Source organism: Hypomesus nipponensis, chromosome 19 (assembly GCF_054491055.1).
Source record: "Hypomesus nipponensis isolate SF chromosome 19, ASM5449105v1, whole genome shotgun sequence".
In the NCBI taxonomy this organism is placed as follows: Eukaryota; Metazoa; Chordata; class Actinopteri; order Osmeriformes; family Osmeridae; genus Hypomesus; species Hypomesus nipponensis.
The window spans coordinates 12,092,978-12,116,737 of NC_140379.1; the positions used below are offsets into that span (position 1 = coordinate 12,092,978).

A 23,760-nucleotide genomic window follows, 5' to 3' on the forward strand; every position below is an offset into this window, starting at 1 on the left:
CCTCCCTATTTATTGTTTTTAGTCAATGGTACAAACGACATGAGGCGTTTGTTGAGAAGTACGTCTCAGGACTTGAATGAAAACACACTTTACTGAGTCAGTAGACGTTGTGAGAGCGTGCTAGAGAGAGAGAGAGAGAGAGAGAGAGAGAGAGAGAGAGAGAGAGAGAGAGAGAGAGAGAGAAAGCTTCAAAGTAGGAGTGAGGGTGTGCTTAAGTGTGTGTGTGTGCTCACGGTGGCTTCGTTGAGGCGGCTGGGCAGGCTGCCACTGGTGGGGACCCAGTGGTTGAGTCTGGGGGGTTCGTCCATGGGGCCCAAGGCGCTGACGCTGCGAGCCATGGGGGCCCCTGGAGACAGGGTGCCCTGGCGACGCTCGCTGGGGATCTCTATGCACTGGGCTCTGGATGAGGACGAAACTCTGCTGGAGACACACACACACACACACACGGACGCACACACACAGAGAGAGACACATCAGCAAATTGGTGGATCCTCACACAGGCAAATAGATAACCATATGTTGGGGCAAACTGGTAGACACGCACACACCACGCTGCAGCAGGAGCCAGGTGTGGCAGATTGGGAGACTGCTGTTTTACAATGCAGATGAACAACATGTGGATGCTGAGCGGCGACTTCAAAAGCATTCTCTAATGAGACAACAGAAGCTCAAAGAGGGTCGGGCCTCTGGGTGAGTGTCCAGTAAACAGACAGAGGGCCCAAAACACCTGGGCAGGTCCCTCCACACTGGGCTCTTCCAGCCTGGTCAGGGCTTTTCAAATCCAATCACATTCGATTTTCATGGTGTTTTACCTACGACACAAGAGGCTAAGCTCTTGTGATGTCTTGCGTGACCATAACCAATGTCCAAAGCCGTCGCAGCTTGATTATGTCAGCTTACTGGACTGTTTTCTTTCAGGATGATGACCCAAGCACCAAGTCAGCACTCCTATGTAGCTACTTGGCCTGGTCTTGGACAGGGTCCAGAGCTTTATGATGGATTAAGTACTCAAGACCATGGTCATTAGTGAACAGAGAAAAGCTAGTTGGTCTACTCTAACAAAGGGTCACTCTACCTACGAGGACGATTCAACTGGGGTTGGGGGGGCAGTTACCTGCTATTCGCCGCACATTCCTGGATGGTGATCCTGGGGGAGGGCGGGGAGAGGGCGGTGGTGGGACAGGGGGTGGAGAGCGTGGACGTTCCCGTGTCCAGGCCCGTGGACACAGAGTAGGAGGAGGAGGCCGCCTCGTCTGCAGACGGGCTGCTCTTCAGGAAGAACCTGGAGGGGAGGGAGGGGAGGCGAAATGGAGAGAAGGAGATGGGACATTGTGGCAGTGATATGATTTCAAAACACGGGCAGATACGTAGAGAAGGGACGAGAGACCGAAGAGAAGGACAGGGAGAGAGAAAGGGGAACAACAGGAGAGGAGGACGAATGGTAATATGAAATACAATCGGGAACAGTCTTTTAAATGCAAGGGACATCCTATTACTACATGAACAGCCTCGTCATGTAAAAGGAGTGCTGGTGTGCTGCGGTGTGGTACCTCCCAGGGCCGCGCAGGTCCCTGATCTCCACGTTGAGGAAAGGGAGGAAGGGGTTGCCGCAGAAGGGGCAGGTGGTGTTCAGGTTGGAGTCGTCGGCCGTCCAGCCGGCCATGATCTCCTCGTCGTACACCAGGCAGTCACACGTCTTGCAGCGCGAGCAGCTGGAGATCAGCAGCTGGACAGAGACAAGATGGCGTCAGGAAGAGTGGGGACAGGACAGCTCCCCTGACTGAGCCGTATCCCCATGGGTCTCTGACTGATATGTTGGTTTTGCTAGTTCTCACTGTCACTGTGTAAGAACGTCATCATTTTAACAGTAATAATATAATGGCAGTAGTAATAGTACTAGTAGTGAAAATACTACAAGTAGTGCTAGTAGTAATAGTCCTTACAGTTACAGTATTGTAGTGCTTCTAAAACTAGCAGTTGTACTTGTTGAAGTACTAGTATTGTGGGGAGTCAGGTGGCTGAGCGGTTAGGGATTCGGGCTCATAATCAGAAGGTTACCGGTTTGATTCCCGGCTGTGCAAATTACGTTGTGTCCTTGGGCAAGGCACTTTACCCTACTTGCCTTGGGGGAATGTCCCTGTACTAACTGCAAGTCGCACTGGATAAGAGCGTCTGTTAAAATGACTAAGTGTAGTATTGAGTACAGTGGTTATAGTGGGGATTGCAGTAGAAGTAGTAATGATCTCACCTCCATGGCGTAGTTGTGGAAGATGCTGGTGTTGCTGGTGTAGAGGGAGGAGCCCAGGTCTGACTGGCCCCCCTCTGGGAGAGGGAAGCCAGGAGAAGAGAGCACACAGCCTAGGGAGAGGAAGAGAGAGAGGAAGAGGAGAGGAAGAGGAGGAGAGAGAGGAAGAGGAAGAGAGAGAGGAAAAGGAGGAGAGAGAGGAAGATGAGGAGAGAGAGGAAGAGTGAAAATAAGAGAGAAATAGTATAGTAAGAGAGAGATGTGTGAGGGAGGGATGTTTGTTCATAGGAACAAAGGGTGAGAATATGAATGAAAGGTGTACAGAAAGAGGGAAAGAAGGGGAAAAGCAGAAGGATACAGGAGAGAGCAAGAGGAAAGGTTAAGCAAACAGACCGAGGGACAGTGAGAGAATACGATCATAAGAGTAATGATGATTATGCTGCTACAGTCTAGCAACATGCTTCCTCTCCATATACTTGACAGTCAATGAGCACGGTCCAACATTCTGCATGTTAACTAACTGGCAATGGAATGCAAATCAGTCTCAACAGGCCAAGTGAAGAGCTCCAATCAGAGTGCATTCATCTTGAGCCATCTTTAGGTCTGATTGTTGGCTTTGGAATTGCATGTCATCAGTCTAGTTTCATACAGTAGTGTTTGATGCTGTAAGGTTTGACTGGGTTCTCCAGCTGTACTCTCCCCCCAGACTGCCACAGTAGACCTACTGAGGGGATTATTCAAGTCTTACCACCCCCCCCCCCCCCGTCAATTCATGGTAGATTGGCCTGAAACAAATTCAGGTAACCTTTTTGATGAATGTTTTGCATAAAAGCTATTTGACGGTATGTTCAGTATGTCAGCCATGTGAGTATCTGTGCTATGTCCGTACCATAACTGAGACATACCAGCCAAGTCTTCTGTAGTATGTTAACTATGTCTAGTTTTGGTGCTAAGTCTGGATGTCACAGTGTTTGACTGTGAGTGAGAATCTCAGGTATGTACTTAATGTAGGTATGTACTCTAAAGCTTGTTCTAACAGCAGAGGCAGGCCTCACCTGGGGTCCGGCCAGAGCTGGAGCCCAGGGTGGGGCTCTCCAGCCTGGAGCGGAGGGGGCTCCGTCTGGGGCTCCTGCGGGGCCCCGCGGGGCCGTTCCTCTGAGGGGAGATGGGCCCATCTGGTTCTCCGTAACCCTCCTCATCCAGCAGGGAGCAGCAGTCTGGGTCTCCCATCCCCAGGGAGGACACGCTCAAACGGTCACTGTTACCGTCCTACAGGAGAGAGGGGGGAGGGGGGAGGGAGAGGAGGGGGGAGAGAGGGAGGGGGGAGGGAGAGGAGGGGGGAGAGAGAGGAGGGGGGAGAGAGGGAGGGGAGGTGGGAAAGAGAGCGGGGAGGGGGAGAGAGAGAGGGGAGGGGGGAGAGAGAGGGGAGGGGAGGGGGAGAGAGAAGGAGGGGGGAGAGAGAGGGGAGGGGGAGAGAGAGAGGGTGGAAATGAGGGTGAGGAAGAAAGAGAGCGAGAGGCAGTGAGAGACAGTTGATCAAGGAAAGGGTGGGGGGGAGGTGAAAATAAGTATGGAGAGAAGACACACAGAAAGAACAAAAGGATTAATGGAGGGTAAAGAGGGCGGAAAGGGAGTCATTAGGGGGATTACATTTGCATGGAATTTCGACGTTTATAGTTTTTTCATCAAAGCAACAGGATTACAAATGGCTGTATATTCTTTAAATAGCCACCTGGGGGCAGTTTAGTTCTGAATGAGAGTGTTGCTGGCACAAAATATCACTCAAGTACGTATAGAAAATAACTCAATAAAAACATCCAATTGTACCTTAGTGGGGGTGGTGTAGGTGGCCAGGCGAGAATACCAGCGACTGGCCTTCTCCGCAACGCCTTTTCCAGCAGAGAACATGCTGCTCTTGAACACGTCCAAGGTGGGGGTGAGCAGGGAGTCCAGGGCGAAGGATGAGGATGTGGGCGAGGGTGAGACCAGGCCCATCCCCTGGCTGTCGCCCACCCCCCTCTCCCTGTAGGGGCTGGGCCGGGGGCTGGGGGTGGCGGTGCCTGAGCGAGGGCATGACGGGGAGGACCAGAGGCGCTGGCGGGAGGCCCCGAGGTGGGACGGCGAGGGCGAGTGGTAGGTGCTGGAGCGGGGCACGCCCGCGCTCCTCATGGGGGAGCTGTGGGGCAGGCTGGCGCGGCGCGGGGCGGAGAGGGTGGACGCGGGGTGGAGGAGGAGGGGGCTTGAGGGATCCTGGAGGTCCATGCTGGGGGTGCGGCTGCTCAGGGGGCTGCCCATGTGGCTCATGTAGAGCTCGATCTCCCTGGCCAGGTGGCGGCGGACGGTCGGGGTGCTGACCTCGTCCTCGTCGCCGTCCTGGTCCTCCTCCTGGTCCTGCTGCGACTCCGACTGTGCCGCCAGGAGGGAGAGAGGGTCGAAGCCGGTCTGGATGCCGGTGCGTTTGACGGTGCCCCTGGAGGCCGGGGGGGTGCCCTCGCCGGCGTAGCTGGCGCTGCGACCCACTGCTTTCTTGGCGTTCTTGGCGGGCCCGACGTCCATTGTGGGCCCGTCCAAATCGAGGTCCTCCAAATCGAAAATGGCGTCCGTGTTGCCCTTATCGTCATCGCTCGACTCCCTGTCTTCTGCATCCTCGAGGTGCTGTTGGACCCTGGAGGCGCCTGGTCGGCCCTCCGCTCCCTTCTGCCCGCCCAGAGCCAGCGAGCGGGGCCTCGTGGTGAAGCTGGTTCCCGACAGGATCTTGGCATCGGCGCCCAGGTTCTCTGCTATCCTGGCGGGGTCGGTCTCGGCCTGGCTCATGCCCAGGCCCAGGACTGGGCCGCCGCCCACCGTGTCCCCGCTCAGCCTGCGCGTGCGGACCGCCTGCCAGTCCAGGGCAGGGCACCCGCTGGCCGAGGACGACTCCTCCAGGGCGCTCTTGTGTCTCCGGCGCAGGCTGTTGCTCTGGATCACCCCTATCTCCTCCAGAGAGGAGGTGAAGAGAAGACCGGCCACATGGCCTGGGGAGGGAGGGAAAGAGGGGATAGAGACGGAGGTGGGAAGGAGAGAGAGAGGGGGGGGGGGATGTATTCATATGTATATAATTATCCAACTAGGCAAGTAAAGATGTGTCCTGACATTATTTCTTTAATAATGTGTTATTACCTGAGCTGGTTGTGCCCTTGATCTCACAGGCTGCGTTGTCATAGGGACAGTTGCCACGGACAATACCAGGGCGAGGCTTGAACGGAGCGTTGACTTCTGGGAAATCTAGCTGGGGCAGGCAGTCCCCACTGCCCTTAGCACTCTCTGTTTCTGACACTACACCCACACACACACACACACACACAAACACACACACACACAATAAACACCTCAAGTAGAATGGCAATTTTATAGCGCCTTGCAAATAAAAATCCACTAGAGGGTGGCAGAGATTCAAATAAAGCAAGCTTGCCCTTGATAGAACAATCTCTCACTGTCGAGCATCAGTGTAAACAATGACTCACGTAAAAGAGTGTTTGTTTAGTACAGCATGGAAATGGAAAGCGAGAAAGGAAGTCGATTGAAATATTTGGTTATAGAAGTTGCTGTGGCAACACTCACGGGAGCTGCAGTCACTCTCTTTTTTGTCGTCCTTGTCGGGGATGGCGTCTTGGGTTGTGGGGTCTCCTCTACGCACCTCCTCTTTGGACAGAGAGTTGTAGCCCAGGTCTGACTGGTCACCTGAGTGAGCGAGGGAGGGAGATTCAGGTGGGAACGAGAGACAGGAGAAGAGGGAGATGAAAAGCAAGAGCAAATGAGAAGGAGAGAGAGGAGACAGAAGCACATCCACATACAAGTCACGTACTGTGTAGTCAACACCACTGAAACAGGGGAATGAGACATGTCAGAAATAACTCTTAGCTAATGGATGCAACCTTGTAAAAGAAATCTAGATAGACGAGTACCACTACTGATACAACCAACAATGCCTTCAATGCACAACACAACGTCATGTAGAGTTCTTCATGTCCTACCAGTAGCAAAACAGGTGAGTGTTAAACCAGCTAAACCTAAACCCTGTCTCTTTAGTAAAGCTACAGATGAAGAAACAATAAGAAAAGAAACACTACAGGCCAAGTTCTCCCTCTCTCTGCATTGCCGCCTGGTTCACCTCATACAGATGAGTAGAGTACGATATGCCTGCATTACATCAGTGCTCTATACAGCCATGAGGGAGCGGTTTCTCTCCTTTCATCTGGTGAGATATGCTGAATAAAAGAACAGGCTCCTCATCCTCGGGGCTTCAGTTAAGTTATGGAACTTCAGAGCCGTGTTACAGCGCATAATAAACTAGGCCTATACCGTACTCACAGTATGACGAAAGCGGCTATCTGTCAAGTCGATGCTATTTAAGGCTTTCTCTTTAATTTATTCCCGCCTCAATTTCTCCATGTCTGTCTATCCATGTTGCTGCATGGTGGGAAGCCAGGTTTGGGTCTCCAGGCAACGAGCTGTCAGATGATGAGCACTCTCTTTCATCTTTCCCGTGGACCTTTCCGGGTTGTCCTCTTTTCAATAAACCATGAGGCTGCACGCCTCTGGATTCCTACACAAAGCATCTCACAGCCAGACTGATGACTCCTGACTCGTGCAGTGAGCAACAAGCTCTCCCTCCTTTGCAACACAAAAGCCTTTTTCCTGTGTGACTTTTATTCTCTAAAAGTCTCCCAGTACAGTTGTAATATTCATAACAACCATCATTTCAACGTAATATAAAAAATAGGCCTCCTGGCTATTTCTCAGCTTGCACACATCACTTTAAGAGCAGTCAGGTGGAAAACAAGAAAAGAGAGGGAGGGATAAGCTGAAGGAGTGGACTGGACCACAAAAGAACAACAGAAGATAAAGGGACTGAAAGAGAGATATGGACATTAGAGACACTGATTCTTCTCTTTTATCGAAGGGCGCGAAATTGGTTGAAAAAAATGATACAAAATCAAGAAGACAGAAACAGTAGAGGAGAAAGAGGTAAAGGTGTGGGGGTAGAGAGAGAGAGAGAGCGTGACAGAGCAAGAGAACGGAGAGAGAGAGAGAGAGAGGTTGAATCCAGTTCTTTTCTGCCAGAAAAAGGCACAAGAGAGCTGTTGAGAGAGACAAGTCAGACAAAGGAAAAGGGATTTCCAGACCGACACACAACAGACAGAGAGGTTTACCTGAGAGGTGGGGGGGGGGCTCTTTGGGTTCAGAGCCCCCCCTGTGTGAGAGGCCCCCCCGGCCCTCCGAGCACATACCGCCACCCCCGCGGCCGACTGCATGCAAGGGCACACACAGGCAGGGCCAGAGTAAGGGGATGGGTTAGAGGACAGAGCGCAGAACATGGGAGGGTCCAACAGTGAAGGGGGGGAGGGCGGGGAGTATGACAAAATAGAAGGCAGGATCAGGCACGATGCGAGTGGAGGATGAAGGAGGAAAGAATGTAGAAAAGGGAGGAAGCCAAGGATGAGGTAAGGAGAGAGGAGGGGAGGAAATCAAAGAGAGGTTTCAGAAGAAGGCGGAATAGAACGAAGAAGAAGAAAAAAAAGGCGGAACAAGATGGCGGATGCCCCTGAGGGTCGTGGCCAGGCAGCCGCCATTTTGAAGGTGTACCTGTGCTAGATCTATCGTCAGTGGGGTCTACTTTGATGGAGTCAGTGGCGAAGGGGCCCTGCTCGGCCGTGTTAGAGCTATCCAGGCTGCCGTGACTCACAGCGTCCAGGTCGCTGCCATCTGCCCAAAGACAACAAGGCGTTAAAGGAAACTGGTGCACATCTGGGCTCCAGGGTTCTCAGTTTTATAGAAGGCCTGGATGAAGTTGACCCATGAGACACCGTTCTAAGATCAGATCTGTGATCAGATCTCCTTTTATCAGAAGATGCAGTTAAGGTGTGGATGAAGCTGATCTGTGTCTAGATCTGTGTCCTGAAGGCCAACTTCAACACAGAAAGTTAGACTCAATAGTGAGAGGCCGTTTAAGGTCATTCTACTTTGGAATGGCTTCTTTGTGCCAGTTAAAACAGACTAAACGACAATTCATAAATATACGCAAATAACAACTGCTGTGAATGGTGATGTGCACTGGCCTCTCTTGTGAAGGATTAGTGTAAATTATACTGGATCTGAGTTTGCTTTCAGATGGACGTCTGAGGACAAGCAGTGAATAAAGGACCTTCTGTGAGGGATGATCAACAGATCCTATGGGGAAAAAACAAACTAACCCCATCATGTTAAAGTTGTCCCTAAGCCGGCGATTTCTGTGCGGGTGAAGGACGAGAGAATGCGTGAGCTGAGTTGTCAGAGTAGATGTGCGCTTGGCTGCAGAGATCAAGTGAGTCCAACTCAATTATGGACAGATGATGAGGCCAATACAAAGATAACACTCGGGGAGAGGGGTCTGGGTCACTTAATCAACTCCACGTTCTTTGTCATTTAAGAGGTTGGAGCGGTCGATGGGGCAATATCTGGAATATGATTGAAGTTATATATGCGTGTCCTGACCTACGGGTCTACTGGTCTACACGTTAAGTTGACCGTAAAGGGGAAGGAAAATCTCATCATATATCTCATGAACACCTCACCTCTCCCACTGCCCTTTCAAACATACTTAAAGCTCCGACTCTAAATCAATATGATGTTAATTGGGACCATGCAGAGTGCTGTGCTCAGTCGGGGTTAAGTGAAAAGAAGGGAGTGATTGCAGGAAGTAGGGGACTGCAGGCAGAGGATCTGGCGTGCTCTCTGGAGGGGCGGGGCGGGGGGCACTAAGCTGCATGCAGAGGAGCTAAGCTGTGTACAGTAACACTCAGACTATTGTTTTTCACTATATATGTCTATTTTATCGATCATAAAAACAACGTGTAAATGTCAGAAGGATTGTGGATGATGGAGTTGCTGTTGTGTAAACTGTTGAGGAAAACAGCCACAGCCGGTGGTGTTCCCTTAAAACATAACATAAGCAATATTTCACATTCACAAGGAAAGCCTTGTTGAGTCATGCGTTTACCTGACAACGGGCTCTGGGTGGGATGGGCCTGCTGTTTCCGTAGCGCCCGTCTGAACTGGGCCACGCCGAGAACCACGTTCCTCAGTTTCATCCACAGGAAGTAGCCTCCTCTGGTGCTGGAGGGCCAGGTGCTCTCCAGCACCGCCTGGAGAGGCAGAGGGGAAAAGGAGGATGTGAAGGAGGCAACATGGAGAAAAGGGAGTCAAGGGAGGATTAGCAGGAAGAAAGAGAGGAGAGGTTGGAAGACGGAAAGAGGAGAGAATATGGGCGTTTAGTCAAAAGAGAGGGGGATGAGGACAAGGAGGGAACGAGAGAAGCAGAGAGGAGGAGGACAGGAAGTAGAAAGTTCTTCTAGATGGAGGAGCAGAAAGAAGAGGAGAGCGATGAGAAACAGGAAGGGAGAGGAAGGGGGAAGGAGGTTCAGAGGTGAAAAAAAGATGACAAGGCAAAGAAAGGAGGCAGTCTATGCATACCAAGCTACGTTTGAAGGTTACAATAGGTACACGCTATCCCTCACTCCCACAACAACGTATTTTGGTCCTCTGTCTCAAGTCCACATCACACAAAGTACTAGAACTCCCACACAGGAAAGGAACACTGATAGAGGCACGTACACAGCCAATTGCTATGCAGTTCTAGCAGGCAGTGGAATAAGGGAAGCTGTGTTTATTAGTGAGTTGAAGCAGTCCCTGTGCAAAGGCTCTTGATAATTGGCCAGGTGAAATTAGGTTGCTGAGCTAAGACGAGCCCTACGTGCCGTTGTGATGACAACAGAGGCTCGCCCAATCCTCGCAGGGACGCTGTCTGGAAGAGCCAGTCAGAGTGTGGGTGATCCAGACAGCCGCTCGCCCTGCCACCAAGACACGTTCCCCACACACAGTCCAATGGGAGAGGGGGGCATTAACCTCTCACAGTCCTGCTATCGGTTCATCTGTTAGCACACACATAGGCACACAGACTGCCACACACAGCCTTCAACAGGCTGCCCAGACACAGATTAAAACCTTGCATGCAAAAACTGTTTAATCCTCCGTCTGCTTCAGATGATTTGCGTCTGAGGAAGATGGGGGAAAAAAATCCTACAGTAATCAGTGCCTCTGAAGCAGCCATTGATTACCGAGATAAAATAACACCGCCCATGGCTGCCATTTGTCACCGAATGTCACAGAGGCAAAGATATAGTACAGGACACTGATGCAACCTTTACCAAGGCCACATTGGCCGATAACCGCAAATGAACATCAATGGACTCATTTCTTTTTTTTTTACTGCTTGGTTGCCAGATAGATGGCGGGTTGCCAGGTTTGAAGACTTACAAGTCATCTTGAAGCCATGTGTGATTACAGAGGCTGGGGTAATAACCTTGGGGAATTGAAAATGTCAGCGTATGTTACTTATCTAAAGGCAGACTCCAGACTGCCTGATCAAAAACATAACATTGATGAGGTAAATAGCCAACATTTTGATATCTGTCCAAAAAGAAAAAGACACGGTCTTCTTTGAAAACTTAAAAAATCTCTCCAGGAAAAGTTGACATTAATAACTCAAGTCTACATTTAAATATCACGGGGTGCACCATCTGCCTACGAGATGTTCCAGTGCTTTGCCAGATCGTTCCAGAGTCAGGCCCTCACCTTGTTGTAGTAGCCGTAGGTGATGGCGTTGGGGTGGACCCCGGCCTTCTTCATCTCAAAGAGGACCCTGACGGCCAGGACAGGCTGCCCATACTGACCACACAGCTGCATCAGCACCCTGTAGCACACCTGGGAGTGCAGAGAGCGAGAGGGCTGCTGTATGTTATCCTGGCTTTGAAAAGTACAATTATCACATGATGACTGATACAGATGACGATATGGGCTTTGACACTCAGTAGAGTACATCACAGAACAAAAAACATTACAGAGCATTATAATCTTTTTTACATAAAAAAAAAAAAAAAAAAAAAAAAAAGGATTTCAGCCCAGTTTTAGCTGGACTGACGGCTCAACATGTGGTTCACTCTCAGACACGTACCTCGTCCGGAGGCTGCAGCTTCTTGGTCTGCATCTTCCGCAGGACGTCGTAGGCGGTGCGCAGCGCCCGCACCTTGGAGTGGCACACCTTGACATAGGCGGGCAGGCAGATGAACCACAGGCCGTAGCAGTGGCGCAGCAGACACTTGGACCACATCTGGGGGATGGACGAGTACTTCTTGGCGATCTTCTGGGCCGACTTGATCTCCTGTGAAGACGAAATGAGGTTGGGTATACTTCACCTGTTTACTGTTTTAGGCGCGTGTGTGTTACGGTGTGAGTGTATGTATGTGTGTGTTTGTGGACATTTGTGTGTGCGTTCATGAACCTGCTTGGTGCGTCTGAACATGGGCGCGGGGCTGGCGGGGCAGCTGGGCCGAGCGGCGAGGCGAGAGGCCGGGGTTCGGAGCCCCTCCATGGGGTCAAACAGGTGGAGACTCAACACCGGGAAGCCGTTGTAGCTGTACAAAGAGGCCCAACGCGTCACGCACGGTGAGGCGAGACAAAGCCACCGTCACCTGTCCACATGCCACACTGCCGGAGCAGACGAGCGGCCCTACCTGTAGCACAGGGGATACTCCTCACCCTCGGGGAGAGGGGGCAGCTCTGGGGGCGTGATGAACACCGTGTGCTCGCTGCGTTGGGATTCGTCGATTTCGATCAGCCTGGTTTCCTCCGGTTTATCGCTGTCCACCTGGGGGAGGGGGGGGGGGATCATTGTAAAAGAGGATCTAATTGGGGGAAAGGTTGACTACAAAGATATGAAAACAATATACAGTCCAGGGCTGGTACAGCCTCGCTCTCCCCAACAACTCAGTATGAGCTCGCTCCTATTGATAGAGACGACTGTGTCTGTGTTGGTTGTTCACAAGAGCGGAGGACTGCGGGTGACCTCGTTTTCACAATTGCACTCTCTTTTTGTCTTCCCATTTCGCTCACTCTCCGTCTGTCTCTCGCTGTGCGCAGCAACTGTCAGACAAACTGCTTGTGCAGTGGGGAGTGTGGGCTTCATCTCAATTGCTTTTCGCTCTCTACTCCCTGATAGTTCCTGGTGATTCACTCATCAATCAGTGTCAATCCTCTGGAGGGTCTACTGATTAGGTTGAAGTGTTTGTGCCAGTGTTAGAGGTGGAGCTAGCAATAAAGCTAGTGGTTCTGTCTAGCTTTATTGATGAAGCTCTATTGACCAAGCACGGTGGGACTGTAGCACATACTCAAAATGTGTTGCTGTACATAACCGGCCCATTATCCTGATCATTATGAGTGCAGGTTTTGCAGTGACTAAGCATGGCACCACACACCAGGTGTGGTCTGCCACTCTATCAGTGCCACCCACCCTCAGACATCTTAAAAACATTTAGAGTAAACTGCAGCACCAGTTGCTTATATAATCACATACGGCCACAGATGGGCAGAGAGCATAAACAAAAAATCATCAAAAATGATATTTGATATCAAAACTTAAAATGCTGCCCGATGAGGAAAAATAAAAGGAAACCAAGCCCTTTTAGTCTAATGTCAGTAGCACAATGTTACCCCCTGAGAATCACAAACATAATCTAATTATATGTGCACAAGCTATTGTCAAAACACAGATGTAATTGCCATTCTCATCTTTAATGCACAAATCCTTACTATCCCCATGACCTAATTCTTTGTCCTCGTATGTCCTACACTTCCTAAAATTACTTGTTCTTCCCATTGTGAAAAAAAGATTTTTACTTGTTATCTCTCCTTCAAATATCTCTTTATACTGGCACCACAAAATAGAAAAAGACAGGTACATAATTCCCTAGCCTCCACAGTAGAAAGCAATAATTATTAGAGCATTAGCGCAAAGTGCTTTTTGAATGGGTACTATACTTTGCTGTCTGGTTGTTAAACAAATGGGCTTTTAGAGACCAGGAATGTATACGGAAAACACACCTTGGCGAGAAGATGGTTGAGAAACGTTGAGTTATGGCTTGATGATGTCTGAGACTGGAATATGGAAGTGTATATAATATTCAAATGTAAGGTTTTATTATTTAAATATATGTATTTTATAACCTGTGTGTGTAGAAAGAGAGAGATGAAGAGAAATGGCAGGAAGAAAATGTACATGCAAGCTGTAGACGCCTCAGAAAGGGAGGATTTATGAAGTCCAACAACAAATCGATGGTTTAAAACGCTGTTTATTCTGCTAGTGGTTGAACTCAATAAATCTACACCTGTCAGGAGCTTGGGTCAGAGTACGAGCGGCCTTCTGCTGAAGACTAGCTGAGACCACAGAACAGCTGTCTCATCACAGACCACTGCCATGTTATCTTGAAGAAAATACTACCTCTGCTTTATTTATTTTAAGCACTAGTACAGTTTCGGTAAGTATACCTCAACACTACAAAAAATTGAAATCTCTTCTTGAGTGTAGTGCTCAAGACAGTTATTGATTCATATAACATGTATTTTGTCACAAATAAGGTTTAACTTCACGAATAAACACCAAGAGGAGAAAGTACAACCTGCTTGAATGTGTAAAAGGTCACAAAGTGCAGACAGGCAAAGCTAAATAACCACTCAGAATTGTGGCGCTTGAGAAGCAAAGATGAGTTGTTCTTTGTTTCTGCTTAGGAACACTGAGTCCTGTTGGACTGAACATGCAGCTCTCTGAGGGAGAGTGGGAATATTCTGTGTGCGTGTGCAAGGGGACAGGGAGGGACAGTTGGGTCAAATATGAACAGTACGTACACAAAGCTATTTAATCTGAGTGTAGAGGATGTTTGTGTGTGTGTGTGCGTGTTTGTGTAGCAGGGAGACTGAGTGGGATGAACTCTTAGGAGCTTGCGTACTCCTATGAGAGTAGACCTCTTAATCCTACCAGGGACTCCATAGCACAGTGAGAGTATCAACAGGGATTACCAGAGTATAAATCTGACACTGAGGGAGGAGATGAGTGAGAGTTACTGCTTACATCAGCCTGGGAGAGAGGGGAGGGGGGGGAAGAGCCTTGTAGGCTGGCCCTCAATTCAATTACTTCAAAATGGTAAATTACAAAGCCTCACTGTGGGAAAATTATATTTTGGTGTCAATTATCAAGTTTACCTCTAATAATCAACATCTTGCATGACATTATCCAGATGTAATATTACAATCCTGCTAAAAAGATGATTTCACTCCCTGCCTTTCTCTCTCTCAAACACAGAAAGACACACACTCTCGGAAACGCAGAAGATCATGTTTGATTTTAGGTTCAGCATTGAAAAACTCTCTGGGTAAACTGATGGGTGAGACAAATGGAGCAGTTTAGGAATCATCTCAAAACATCATGTTCGATCAAGCATTCTAGAAGTCACTGAGCCGCAATAAAGTTGTTTAGTACCTTGCTGGAGTCATGAAATCTTTGGCCCCAGAAATATTTTTTCTGTGAACTGCAGTATTGCTGTAAGTGCTTAGGTGGCAAATTACACAGCAGCTTACAACTCAATACAGGGAGAGTGTGGAAAGTGCATCAAAGAGTTAGAGTTGGAGGAATTCTGCTTTTGGTTGCAAAACTGACAGGCTCTTTATGTGTGGCTCAGCTCGTAACTACAGGCAGGATGGGGGTCGCGTGTTCAGTTCTAGTCTGGATCTGGTCACTGGACTGGACTACAATGTACCTTTTCAATGTTCAACACAGTGATATCACAATGGTCACCCTGAGGTCACAGTGAGCAGAGCAGGCACAAAGGACACTTACCTTGCCTCCTTTTTCTGCACTGCGCTCTGAGCTGTACAGCTACTCGCACAGGCAGGCAGACAAGAGGAAAGAGGCAGAGAAAGGCAGGAAGAGAGAAAAAGAAAGAAAGGGGGGAGACAGGAGAGGACAGGAGAGAGGCATGTTCAGTTTAAACGATAGGTGAGAGCAGGCGGGAATGATGGTCACAACTAATATTACTGAAGACGAGTAGTCATACAGGATAGACAGAACAGCTGGAGAATAAAACTTGAAAGAAAAAAAGGAAAAATAACGGTGGGGAGGGGAGAAAAGAGACATTTGAATAGTAAAGGAGGATTGGAGAGAGGTTGACGCAGAGGATGATTAAGAAAGTTGTGCTCACTTTGTCCACACAGTCGTCAAAGAAGGCCAAGCTGGCGTCTTTGTCACTAACGAAGGAGCACTCCTCGATGAAGCGGATGAACATCTGCGTCTTGGTCATGAGGGAGTAGAACTTCTGGTGTGAGCGGTCACGACTCTTTAAGAAGCCTGAGGGAAAGAAATAGGTCCACTTACTGCAGAACAACTGTGATTTAGATCAGCATCTAGCGCCATAATAACAGTCTCAATAAATTATGATTCACACTAAAGCAAGACCAATGAAAAAGCCTAACTACTAAGGAGACAAAACAATTGCGCAGCAATTTGTGAAAGTGACACTTTCTAATAGGTGGTAACTAAACATGATACACTACATGCCCATGACTATCTGGTTCAATCTATACTTTCAGCAAACTAAATGAGACTATTTCATTTAGTCTCAAGTCATGACCTGGTAAACCAACCTCACTAATGAAAAATGGATGGCACTGAACACAAGATTCCCAGACAATGTACACCAACACAATGTTGTATAAATAATTAAAAGGTGCATAACGATATGGCAACATCCAGCTGGTGTCACTAATGGCCCTTATGGTGTGAGAGACCAGGATAAATGACAATTGGCTCTCAGTGCAGTGAAGGAATCCAAGCCTCTAAACTGTGTCCTGGTGGTAAAGCACATAACGAAAGCGGATTCTCTTGAAACGCAGACACACATTCACACACGCGCAATGTGGCCCCCAACACAGCTGACAGTCACCTGACAGGCCACTCCCCCTTGACGCAACTGCCCCTTTGGCACCTGCCTGGGTATGAATTAACCTTTCCAATTCCTAGTACGCACAGATGGACTGGCGTTTGTGTGTGTGTGTAAGTAAACCATCATGACCAAAATTAAATTGCGTTCCCTCAAGTCATTATATTATGTATAACACTGCAAGGGTCCCTTCAAATCTCCAGTGCTTATTCTGCACATCCCATTCCTCCTATTACACATGGCCTTGGCTCTACTGAGTCTTTCACAGCAATCAGATCAGCCCAACTCATTTCAGATGTTGTATTAGCGAGCTTTCAGGGCTTTGTTCCAGACTCTATCCTCAGGAGCTTTCAACAGCTGTAATTCTTGCTCACAAGCTTGCTGGACTGCCACACAAACACACACACACCTTTCAAACACCCAAATGTTCCTTCCATCCAGTCCCTGAGAGAGGCCTCTCATGCTTTAACCAACACCATCTGGGTCTGAGGCAGACCAGCTGTACTGGGAAGGGAAAAGGGGAACTATGGATAGTTGGGGGTAATTTTATTTTCTGTTGTCATAAACCTGTCGCTACTAATGATATAACGCTACACTGCCCGTGGTACAAAATGGGTCTATATATTTATATACACACACAGAGAGGGAGTAAATAATGACAAACAAGTGTGATGTATATTAGACAAAGCACGCATAAATCTCTGGGACGAGGGCCACAGCCGCAGCATTCATCAAGATGGAAGATCAACAGGTGACAACAGGGAGGTATATTCTGAATTATGTCAGAAGGGCTTTCCAAAGCTTCTTGTTTGATCATGTTGTGTGTTTTTCCCCTCTGGGCTGTAGTGTTACTATCAGGGTCTTATGACAAACAATTAACATGCCATCTTATGCTAATTATTGTGATTTTGGGGACTACGGGCAGAAATGACGACTCCTTAGAGATGTGCCTTTAAATAAACCTATTGTTGAAGCAGTGCGAGAGTCTGTCCTGACCTTGCAGGTCGAAGAGAGAGCTGGCGTCGGTGGCCTTCTCCGAGGGAGCTTGGGTGATGGGTCGCAAGTAAGAGCGGTAGCCCTTCAAGATGGCCGCCATGAAGCGCAGGAAAGCCTCCTGGATCTCCATCTCCAGCATGTGCAGGCTCTTGCCGCAGCTCAGCTCAGACGAGTCGCTCATGCTGAGTTCCAGGAGACCGTCTGGCCTCTGTTGGCCTGGGGGGAGGGTGGGACAAGAGGGTGGAGGTTAGTCGAGGATGTTTATGTGCCATCCCAGTGACCATGGGTAGAGCAGGGCTGGTTTGCATTCATGCAGGCACTGCACCCTGTGTGTTTTAGGTGGCACAGGGAGTTTGACAATATCTCTTCTTTCAAGAAGAATTTAATGCACTGCATTTCCCTATATAGTGCACTCTGGTCAAATTTGGCATTCAATTGAGGAACCCATCAAGTGTGAAGCATTTGGAGGAGCACAAACAAAAGGTAGAAATGATCGCATAGCACTGCAATGCAGGTTGAACACAGTTCTGGAGCCAGAGTAGTTTCTTTGATTACCATTGATTCAATTTGGTTTTTGATGGCGGTAAAGGCTAAACAACAAGAACCAGGAACTATCAGAGATTTACTTTCAAGAGGTCCTTGAAGCTATGAAGTTGCTGCCCAGACGGGTGTATTGATATTCAATATTCCGAGCAAGGCACTCAAGCAGCAACCGCCTAGATTTTCAGCCTGGCTGCATCTTAAAAATAAGAAATTATTTGTTTCCCACTCCCCCCCCTTCCCGACTCAATTTCTGTAACACTGAACGCCATAAATAACAGAGGAAAAACTCCACAATGACATAATGAGGACAGTAAGAGCTGGAGATGAGAGTGGAGAATAAAAAAGGATGTCTATTTACAAAGTCTGTATTGGCATGTAGTGTCAAGTCATCAGAACTTTTGAGTGTTGAAAACCACCACTAAAAAACAACAACATATTTTATTAAGGAGTAGGGCCTAAAGCAGCACAAGTTTACTTCCTTGTGAGCCTTACAGATGAACCAGAATATTCTCGTCCCATTTAATGGAACAATATAAAGGGAATAAAAACTGTGATTTTAAAAAGAAGTTTCCAACATGACTGGACCTGTGATCTACCCTGGTTACTACATATGCTTCAAATCTGATATGACAATGATATAAAAGCTGACTAAAGCAGAGAAACATCTGGCAACCCGTCAATACTTGACCCTGGTTTTGGTTCCTTTCCTGGGTTTTTGCTGTTCTGTTCAGCAGTTACTCACCGTCCACAAGTTGCTGGTAGAGATGGTTCAGCACATTCATCAGGTTTTTACAGGCTTTCTTTGGCAGGATCTTCCAAGTCAGGGCTCGCTTATCTTCATTGCTGTAAAGCAAAAGCACATGGTCAGCTCAGGAGAGGTTGGGGGAGGGGGCAAAATAAATATGAGCGTTGAAGGCTGTGCCGGGGACCACCCTGGTTTGCTGAGTGTGTCTGGCAGGCTAAGTGACCGCAGGGTATCAGACCAAATGAAGCCACCTGACCAAACTCGACTCTTTGGTACGTGTGCTCTGTTTACATTGCAAGTCACCACTTCCCTAGCTCAAAAAGGGAAACAGGTTGGCAAGCATGAGGTCTATTAAAGAATATGGTAAATCAGGTGTCCAGTACAAAGGAAGAGGTTTGGGGTTAGGTTGTTGTGGCTGGAGCATACTTTTACATTGAACTGCACTCTTTTCTAGTCCTTCATTTTTACATGAACGCTGTAAAGTAACAGTTTAAAGAAACTCAACTTCAAAAGCATTTCTGTTGAGTTAAATCCACAGGGTTACTCATGCACAGCTGAGCACAAGTATCCTGGTCTTGATTTCAACACATCATTGCTAAAGTGTTATTTTTATTTGGTGGTAAATCCCTGCTCTTTTGGCCCCATGTTCAAATGCTACATTTGTGACGCGAGTGCCTTTTTCAAGATACTTTGACATTTCAAAGGGATGGGTTGTGAATGATAATTGGCCATTTTCTTGTACCATTTTTTTGACAAATTCACTTAGAGTTTTCGAGGAAGCCCAAAAATATTCATGAAAAATTTGTCACCCCAACTTTTTCACCAGACTTAATTTATCTATGAAGGGGTAATTTTGTCCTCAATGAAACTGACCCCACATACTATTTAACTGTATTATATTCCATGCAACTGCTTGAGTATCTATACATTACACGGAAAACAATGAATCTACTAGATAAAGTACAGCATGTGCATCCGGTCTGTATATTTTTGGAACTGGCCTCAGTCATCAGCATTTGCCTAACCTGATATCCGGGCCTCCCAGTTTCTAAGTCTAATGGAACCGACATATGCTACACCCTAGCTCAGAGCGTGGCAGAAGCAGTGCTCACTGGGAGATGGTATTTGTGTCTAGGTCCACACAGCTGACGTCCGGCGGGGGGTCGTAGAGGTCAAAGTAGCGTGAGTCCACGCCTACGATGAAGGGGCAGGGGGCGCTCAGCACGTCGGCCAGCGCCAGCGGGCACAGGGGGATGTACGGGCACGGCCAGTGAAACGGAAAGATCATCTGAGGGAAGGAGGGAAGGATGTCAATATTGGAGGTCAGGATTGTAGTGTTTAATAAGGGTCTATTTCTTTATGTGTAAGCACTCCCCTATGCATTGTACTCCTATGGGTTATTCGCCATGCGCATGTATACTTTGAGTGCAGAACCTCAAGTAAACCAAGTGATGTTTCACGTGTGAACTTAACCTCCGAGTGAGTTATTATGTTTCCTAAACTGTGTATATAAGTATAAATTATATTTCCATTGGTACAATTGCATGTGTTACAAAAAAAAGGGAAATGTTTTGCAAATCAAATAAAGAATCAAAAAAAAGTTTGCTTTTTGGTAACTACTCACAGACACCAGAGCCTCGGTGACGCTGGTCAGCACTGCGGGCCGCAGGGAGTGCACCAGGATCTTGTGTTCTGTCACAGCAAACACCAAGAGCGTGACGGCGTTCTCTGGACCCAGGTTCTGAAGCAGCGTAGAGAACCGACCCCCACTGCAATACCCCCAAAACACACACAATGTTTTACACTTGACATGCATAATACCCAACAATCACCTGTTTCAAAAAGGGAATAGGAAACCACTACAAGGTGAACAGTGTAAATGCTGTAGGTCTTGTGGTTAGGACACCAAACAACCTTACCTGAGAGGTAGAGGAGAGGACACAGGCTGGCTCAACATCAGACTGTCGTGAGGCGAGAGCTATGAGAGGAGAAAGGGAACAAATCAGCATGCAGGGGTATCACCTCAGATCCAAAATGGCGGCGCGATGCATCACTCAGACAGGCACTACTTTGTGAAAAGATCCATACCCGTAGGCTGTAATTCATCAGCAGACTCACCTGCACCAGGATCCTGGGCCTCTGTGAGGAGGGGAAGGGGACCTTGTGCATGAACTGGGAGATGTGCCTGGAAGGAGGAAGATTGGGAGGTTTGTGAGGCCAGAAATGACTCAAATGAATATAGCGTGGGGGTGCTTCATCTGTCATCACATCCCTGCTGCATGGTGCAGATTTAGTAACTAGGCCGTAAAACACGGTTGGCATGAGTCTATACAATGTGTTGGTATTGAACAGACTTAAAACAGGGCTGGCATAAATTTAGTTGACAGGGTGGACAAAAAAACCTGAAGGCAAAGAGCTACAACAAATTATTTTGTCTACAAACAAAACAAAGAAACAAGAGCAGGTTTCATTCAGGGACACTGAAAGCTCACTTTTCGATGGGCAGGACGTGCGGGCCGGAGATGGAGTAACGGTAGAGGAAGGTGAGGAACTTGCGGAAGGCGTCGAAGAAGGGCCAGTGGGAGAGCAGGCAGATGCACTTGTTGGTGTAGATGGAGCGGGGGGGCGGCGCGCTGGCCGCGGTGCCGGTGGGAGATGTGGGGGTGGCTGCAGTGGTGGGGGGGCTCTTGAGGGGGTCAGGGCCTAGCAGGCCCAGCTGGGAGCGCTGCTGCTCTGTCAGACACTCCTGTGGGTAGGGCTCATAGAACTGGATGGCTGCACCGTACACCTGGAGAGGTGAATACACAAGCACATACAGGTAAGTCATGAGGAAGGGTTTCCCTGAATATAGCTGACCACCAATGGGAATCAAAGGAAAATTACGACTAAATGTCTCTATATCTCTTTACATCACATGCTTATCTGTTTTGTAGGTCATATCCTAACCTCTCTCCGGGGGGTATGTCTTCGCCTTTGGCAGTGTGACACACGTGCGCTTGCAAAACACAGAGGAGGGTTCCTGTCCCTGTGTTTGTGTATGATCGGGTCAAAGGCCTACATGCCAACTTGTAAAGGGAGCAACACCTTTACACAGTGAGAGGCGACGGGCCGGCTTCCCACCATTCCTCTCTCTGACCTTGCCCGGGTACGACACAGTTCAGTTTACAAAACACACACTGGGCTCAGCAAAACATCCACAGCACAACGGCTAGGCTTGCACAAACACACACATTTCTGAAAACACACACACGCACACGTTGCATGCACGCTCTCTCTCGCTCAAGAGTCAGCAGAACCAAACCCGCGGGGCTGCCCGGCAGCCTTCGTCTCTGACCCCTAACAGCCCATGTTTAGCTTTCCAACCCGAGCGGCTGCTGCTCTCTGAACAGTAGGCAGGGAGTGGGTCATTTGTAATCATGTACTAATGTACACCAGAGCTTTTGGAACATATTTCAGAGACATATACAAACCCATGGTCATAACCCAGTGGCCCATTTCTGTGGCGTGTGTGTGTGTGTGTGTGTGTGTGTGTGTGTGGGGGGGGGGGGTTAGATAGATAGATAGAACTCATGGTGCCTGTATGCTGCTTTATCAGTGATGTAGCGAGAGCCCTTGTGGTCCACTCTGGACAAAGATCTTTCAACTTGATTTTGCCATTAATGTAGTCATGTTCTTTGAACATTTGGAGTGAGCTGGTTTACAGCAACGACAGACTGCAACTTCTGGGTGATACCTAAGGAGATGAGCCCTCCTGTGTGCAGCGTTGCGAACCCCCTCCATGGTTGATTCTGCTAGGCAGTAGTACCTGCCAGCTTGTGGATTTACTGACTGTGAGATGAGACTTACAAGTCACAGCTCCTGCACTTGGTGACAGAGAGCCATCTGCAGGGTTTAGCAAGCTAGCAGTGAGAAATGCTTCTCCCTCACACATAGGCTACTGTTAGGGGGAAATATAACCAGGTGAAACAGGAAGATTCTTTTAAAATAGGGGGGGTGGAGGGGTTCTGACACACTGAGCTTCTCTTTCCCTCACCACTATTAGCTTTTGCTAGTGCCCCACATGGGGAGTGCCTGGATGTGTCAGCAGTGTGGCTGGAGCACAATACAGGAGGCAGTGTGTGAGTGCATCTAATGGAGGCACCTTTCACCATCTGAAGCAGATAAGGTCAGTGGTGAGGAAGCATGCTTGAGTGAGAGTGTCACCTTCTCTCCAGAGGCTCCGGTCAGGACGAAGGTGGAGAATACAGGGAGGGAGTATTTGGTTGACGCGGGCCAGCACTCGATAGTGGCCCCCATGGGCAGGCAGAAGAGAGGGACCGACTCTGGCAGAGGGAACGACTCATAGTCTTCTTCTGGGTATCTGCTGAACAAACCTAGACAAAACCCCAACAACAAGAGAATTAGACAGCACTAAAATCAAGTTCTGTAGCAGCAGAACGCAAACGTTCTCCTGTAATTAACAATCAATTAAGGTCCCTATGGAGCTCATGGTTTGTAAAGTGCTAGGCTAGTTCAATTAATTACAATCACTATCATTATGTGCAACGCTAAGTAATCAATGTTTGGCAACAGACAATGGACTTTAAATAAACCCTCACTCCCTGATAATGAACCCTTAGCTAATTTGTTATTGTCATTAGACAGAAATGAACAACATAGTATTCCTGCCATTGTGAATGCTTGTTTAACTCTAAGATTTTAGGCTATTTGGATACTGAAAACCTGGTATTCCCATATAGAATATTTGGCATAAAAAAAGAAACTTTTCTAACTTTTAAATGAAAGAAGCAGAGTTTTAAAACAGGTGTTTGTGCCAAAGATCCAATGACATCTGTTTAATTACAGCCCTAGTATAACATCAGCTAACATAGAAGAGATGAACTGAACTCAACATGTGCATTCAGTCTCTAGGTATGGTTTCCTAAACCCAAGATGTCAAGGCTCTGCTTCTGGTAGCTGATGCCAAAGACACATCCACACAGCTCAGATGAGATCACTGTGTTCAGTCTGTGTTCAGTCTGTGTTCAGTCTGTGTTCAGTCTGTGTTCAGTCTGTGTTCAGTCTGTGTTCAGTCTGTGTTCAGTCTGTGTTCAGTCTGTGTTCAGTCTGGGTTCAGTCTGGGTTCAGTCTGGGTTCAGTCTGGGTTCAGTCTGGGTTCAGTCTGGGTTCAGTCTGGGTTCAGTCTGGGTTCAGTCTGCAGCTCACACTCCAGGCGTGCTCTGCAGTGATACCAATCAGCCACGTCAGTGTGAAGGCCACAGATGGTCTGGGCCTTGGCTGTTATGACAGCATAAGTATTCAGGGTTGGGATTTGGTTGAGTCAACGTTGTATAGATGCATGTCAAATAATGGTCTGGAAAATACATTTGAGGTGGGTCTATAAAATA

At 48.2% G+C, this 23,760-nt stretch overlaps 1 protein-coding gene across 10 annotated transcripts in view; it reads right to left on the reverse strand.

Annotated features, from left to right (window-relative positions):
* LOC146247064 (C-myc promoter-binding protein-like) overlaps nucleotides 1-23,760 on the reverse strand; it is a 32,420-nt gene that overhangs the window by 4,663 nt on the left and 3,997 nt on the right. For 2 of the 10 annotated variants that reach the window (XM_084682590.1, XM_084682589.1), the window contains exons 4-28: nucleotides 22,577-22,746; nucleotides 20,866-21,161; nucleotides 20,492-20,558; nucleotides 20,293-20,351; nucleotides 19,998-20,142; nucleotides 19,486-19,661; nucleotides 18,371-18,471; nucleotides 17,086-17,301; nucleotides 15,352-15,497; nucleotides 14,991-15,029; nucleotides 11,836-11,969; nucleotides 11,604-11,736; nucleotides 11,277-11,483; nucleotides 10,898-11,026; nucleotides 9,264-9,408; nucleotides 7,871-7,990; nucleotides 7,438-7,533; nucleotides 5,846-5,965; nucleotides 5,405-5,560; nucleotides 4,073-5,259; nucleotides 3,301-3,514; nucleotides 2,249-2,358; nucleotides 1,551-1,726; nucleotides 1,115-1,282; nucleotides 234-420 (exon numbers count right to left, since the gene is read on the reverse strand). In XM_084682590.1, coding sequence (XP_084538716.1) covers nucleotides 234-420; nucleotides 1,115-1,282; nucleotides 1,551-1,726; nucleotides 2,249-2,358; nucleotides 3,301-3,514; nucleotides 4,073-5,259; nucleotides 5,405-5,560; nucleotides 5,846-5,965; nucleotides 7,438-7,533; nucleotides 7,871-7,990; nucleotides 9,264-9,408; nucleotides 10,898-11,026; nucleotides 11,277-11,483; nucleotides 11,604-11,736; nucleotides 11,836-11,969; nucleotides 14,991-15,029; nucleotides 15,352-15,497; nucleotides 17,086-17,301; nucleotides 18,371-18,471; nucleotides 19,486-19,661; nucleotides 19,998-20,142; nucleotides 20,293-20,351; nucleotides 20,492-20,558; nucleotides 20,866-21,161; nucleotides 22,577-22,746 — 4,697 coding nt within the window. The remainder of the gene's footprint in view (nucleotides 1-233; nucleotides 421-1,114; nucleotides 1,283-1,550; nucleotides 1,727-2,248; nucleotides 2,359-3,300; nucleotides 3,515-4,072; nucleotides 5,260-5,404; nucleotides 5,561-5,845; nucleotides 5,966-7,437; nucleotides 7,534-7,870; nucleotides 7,991-9,263; nucleotides 9,409-10,897; nucleotides 11,027-11,276; nucleotides 11,484-11,603; nucleotides 11,737-11,835; nucleotides 11,970-14,990; nucleotides 15,030-15,351; nucleotides 15,498-17,085; nucleotides 17,302-18,370; nucleotides 18,472-19,485; nucleotides 19,662-19,997; nucleotides 20,143-20,292; nucleotides 20,352-20,491; nucleotides 20,559-20,865; nucleotides 21,162-22,576; nucleotides 22,747-23,760) is intronic. The other 8 variants (XM_084682597.1, XM_084682594.1, XM_084682598.1 and 5 more) reach the window with 6 other exon arrangements.